The sequence below is a fragment of the Frankliniella occidentalis genome, unplaced genomic scaffold, assembly GCF_000697945.3.
Source record: "Frankliniella occidentalis isolate FOCC.00 unplaced genomic scaffold, Focc_3.1 Scaffold29, whole genome shotgun sequence".
NCBI lineage: Eukaryota > Metazoa > Arthropoda > Insecta > Thysanoptera > Thripidae > Frankliniella > Frankliniella occidentalis.
Window position 1 is genome coordinate 1,513,841 of NW_026267159.1, and position 4,441 is coordinate 1,518,281.

The 4,441-nt window shown below is 56.4% G+C and overlaps 1 protein-coding gene across 1 annotated transcript in view; it reads right to left on the reverse strand.

Moving 5' to 3' along the window:
- LOC113209561 (furin-like protease 2) overlaps positions 1 to 4,441 on the reverse strand; it is a 154,266-nt gene that overhangs the window by 28,634 nt on the left and 121,191 nt on the right. The window contains exon 14 of the mRNA XM_052265690.1: positions 602 to 686. Coding sequence (XP_052121650.1) covers positions 602 to 686 — 85 coding nt within the window. The remainder of the gene's footprint in view (positions 1 to 601; positions 687 to 4,441) is intronic.

Genomic DNA, 4,441 nt, shown 5'->3' on the forward strand with positions numbered 1-4,441 from the left:
GGGGGGGATGTTGCGGGGGAGGCAGCAGGGGAAACTAGAAGCCAGTAGATGTCAGCTGTTTGTTCTCCTTTTGCCGCGCTAGGCGTCTAGCGGCAAGCGTTTGTGTGATCACCCTTCATCCACCAACATGCCACTGCTAGCAGCACCGCGGCAGCAGACATGCTGCTCGGCGGCACAGGCAAGAGATCGAGCCTGGCAGTGTACGCCGCCAGGCGGGGCCCGGTCGGGGCCGCGGCCCGGGGAACTGACTATGCAGGTACAGCGCCCATGCCGCCACGCCACCATTGTTTGACAAAGTTGGCGCAAAATCACCTCCTGCCCCGGGGGACACGGTGGGGGTGAAGGGGGAGGAGGAGAGGGGGGTGAGGGGGCAAAAACAGAGAGCAGCAGAGAGGTGCACGGGGGCATAGGGAGGGGCTGCGGGCGGGAGGCGCGCGGAGTTCAACCCCCGCAGGAGCGCTGCGGCACAGTGTCGCGTCGCGCGACCTCCATTTTATCGCGCAGTCATTGGAGGAGCGAACTAAAGTCCGCGAAAAGTGCGTGGCGAGGAATCCAGGTCAGCACATCCCCCATCCCCCTTTACCACCTGCAGCCCCCTAACCCCCTTCCACTCTCTGCAAACTGGTGCAGTTCTGTTACACTTTCAAAATCTAATTGTGCTGGTACGTGACAGTTTAAACTTAAAACTAAAACGTTCCAAAGTTTAACAGGAAAATTCACACTCAAACTATTAATTAGTAATGTGATCTGGCTTTAGCTCAGCTCGTAGTCCGTCGAAACAACACTTGGCAGTAGACGCGTTTCACCATTTTATAAGCATCACCCTTGACGGGAGAAAGGCGAGGAGGACGAAGGCGAGACGGAGAGGATAAGGAAAAGAGAATGGTCCGCAGCTTTTCCGTGTCCAACACGCCGCACCGGGGCGCCGCAGCAGCAAGCACGCCCGCCCGCCCGCTGGCCCCTGGCACACCCCATCGAGAGTGCACGAGTCAGCGGCACGGCGTCGTCCTTGGGGCCGCGCACGCCCGCGCCAGGGGCCCCGGCCAGGGCCCCCGCGGCCAGGGAGGGACCGGGAGGGACCGGGAGGGACCCCTCCTCCCCTGGAGCCCCCCGTGGCCCTGTGCCAAATGCACAATGATGTTTGGGGCCGAGTGTCGCCTGCCGTCGCTCCACCCTTCCCCTTCCCTTCCCCGCGCTCACCTCGGCTCCGGTGGCCCCTCCCTCGCCCCTTCCCCCCTTCATCCCCGTCAAGTCTCCTCTCCGAAACAACCCTCACAGCTCTCAACTCGGCCTCGCCGCGGCCGCCCCCCTAGTAGGCCCTTACGCGGAGCCCCACGACAAACTATACCACCACTACTCCAAACATTTTTCACACAGCAATAATATAATTGGCTGACACTCGCGATTAGCGCCACGCACACGTAGGCGCGCGTCGCCCGCTCCGCCGCGCGCGCGAACTTTGATCGCGTTCGAGCATCTGCCTAAAGTGGGGCGCAGCAAACCGTAGCAGAAGGGCAGCGCGCGGAGCGAGTTTCGATGGCGCGTAAGATATATGAGCCGTGATGTTAGTCCCGGAGAACTAAACTCACAAGACTCGAGAGCAGCAGCCCACATGGGAGGGCGTGGCTGGGCGCCGCGCCGCTGGAGGGTCAGGGCGGCGGCGGCCCTAGCTCTGCTGCCTCTGCCGCGCCGGCTTCTCGTGTTACTTTCAAGTTTCCAGTTCAGCTACACGCCAGAACAAATGCTCTGGGCGCAAACGCATCCCGGCCGCCATCAGATATGCGAGCCGCGAGGAAGTATGGCCGCCGCGTCAGGGGGAGGCGGCGAATAATAAAGTATCGCGCGGCAAAGTTAAACAGGTAAGCTCCGCACCAGAGCCAAAGATAAGAGGGAAAGATGAGTATTAATTATTTAAACTACCCATCATTTTTGGGGGGCGGTGTTAAGGTGAAGATTTTTTTTTCCAGACGGATTCATCCCTTTGACGTACCCCGAGGTGGAAATACGTGAGATAAAAGGAACCAGCAGCAGTCGGAACGCGTCCACCTGACCGAGGTAAAGCACCAGCAGCGCAACGTTGGAGTAAGCACCACCTACATGTAGTAAGCCAGGCGGGAATAACGACTGTACGGTACCATCTGGTACCTCCCGCGAAAAAGTCTATGTCGAGAGGATTTGTATATGCTCTCGTACCGTTACAAAACTAAGGTAAAAGGCAGCGCCCTCCCCTCGGGAAAGCGGGAGGTGTGTCTCTGCCGTGCTTTACCCGTGCCCTGCCAACCGTGTGGTGAGCAGCCCCCCCGCTTTCATGCGGGTACCCATGTGCCGCCTATTAGTGAGAGCTCAGAAGCGAGAGAGACTACACTGCTCTCAGGCGCAGCTGCACACTACCCCTGCTGCGCAAGTTGAACTTTTTCGACGCAATTATTCCAACGCCGCCGCCGTTCCTTTCGCCCGGCTGTATCGCGGCGCGCGTGACAAACAAACATAATAAACCGGCGGGGGCCACCGAGACGCCTGCGGGCCGGAGGGCCCCGGGCCCGTCCCGACGATCGCAATATGGCCAGTCTGGGCTGTCATGTCCGTTTAGCCGCCATCTTGTCGAGCCTTTTGTGCGGCGGCCGCTACCCCACCGCGCTCTTCCTTGACTGCTTTTGTGCGCTGCCCGGCCGCTGCCGCGCCGCGCGTTTTGTTTGTCCTTAAAGTGAAAATAATGGTCGGGAGAAGAGAGAGCGAGGATGTAAACGGCCTCGTGGTCGTGGCATCAAGTTGTCGCCCGCCTGTCGCCCGCCGGGCGACCGGGCACCGCGCCACGAGGAAAACTCTGCCGGGAATCGGAATATCTTCCACAGCCTCTGCGCGCGCTCCAGGCGATATGAACCCAGCGATAAGTACAGAGGTGCCCCCTCTCCCAGGAAAAAATTAAATAGTGTATTCTCGATTAACTGACATTTTAAATTTTTGTTTACTTGATTCTCTTGTGTAGAGTAATAACTGAGCATGTTTTGAGACGCACAAGCGCCACGTACTAATAAGGTCACGAAAATCAAGTACGAAAATCAAGTACTAAAATCAAAAACACCTTTCATTACTCCAAACATGTGTAGAAGCGATTTGCACACTGTCTCCACTCTGCGAAAGAAACCATACTGATTGAGCCTTACAGCTCAGAGAAAAAATTATTATACGTGTATGTATATATCCTTACTTTCTCGCAAATGTGTAACAGCGAGGTCTGCCTCCGCTGCCCCCTCCCCCCCCCCCTTTTCCACTCGGAATTCTGAGTGATAAAATAATATGGTCTGCCTGAGTGCAGATATCTGCATGGGACACTGGATAGGGCTGGGATAGGGTTGGAGAGGAAAGCGAACAAGTCGGCGCAGGGGTGGGGGTAACTAAAGCCTTCCATCCTTTTTTTCCCCCCAGCCTCGTCGGCCGAGGGTGTATTTCAAAACGTTCAGCACAAGCGCCCTCCTCGTCCCATTCATTCCGGTCGCCAATCAGGTCATGAAAAGTTGATTTATTTGTCAGGCAGAAAAAGAAAACGGAGATAAATATTTAAAATAAGCAAAACAACATGCTCTGTCTAACACAAAAATAGACCTCCGTTCACTATTGTTCTACGCGCAACGACACGAAAATCATTGTGTCGTTAGGTAATAAGTCATCGCTCTTTTTCCTCTGCCTGTACACGAATAACTAGTATTTGCCTTTTTCATTGGGATAATTTACGGAGATGAAAAAAAGAAAGAACGAAAAGAAAACGACGACTTAAATAAGGCAAACATCGACCTCCCCTCCTCATCAGCGCTGCGACGAAACTCGCTGCGACGTTGCAGCAGCACTCTGCTGAGCCAACGAACGGAAAAGTGCAGCAGAGCCCGCCGCCAGCTCAGCACAGGCATTTCATTATACGGGGGCGTGGCGGGGCGGTGGGCCCAGGAGAGAAAGAGGGGGGAGGGGGAGAGTCTGTGACTGCTTCGTGAAGCAACGCGTGGCATGCCTCGGTGTAGCGGCGACGAGTTTGCCAGTCTCAATAATTAGCACGATGTGGGAGCTAAAGAGTGGCTTGGGGATATAGCATATCGCTCGCGCAAAGGGGAACTGATTGTGTGTGCGTGCGTGTGTTCGCGCGCCGACCGTGTTTGTTTGTTGATATCTGTGTGAGTGAGTGAGCGAGCGAGAGCGTGCACGTGTGTGTGTATAATCAGTCTTCCGTGAGGTGCGTCCGCGGCGCGGGCCCTGGCCCGGTGCTGCTCCGGCGTTTACAAAGGGCTCAGGGGCGTTTTAGGCGAGCGAGTAGCGCTCTCTCTGTCTCTCCACCTCTCCTCTCGCTTTTCCTCGCTCCATCTCGCTCCCACTCACGCTGTCATTGAAAGCGCGTATAGCAGAAGCGCTGCGAAGTCCATGCAGCAGCGTCACGAGTCATGTCCATGTCGCT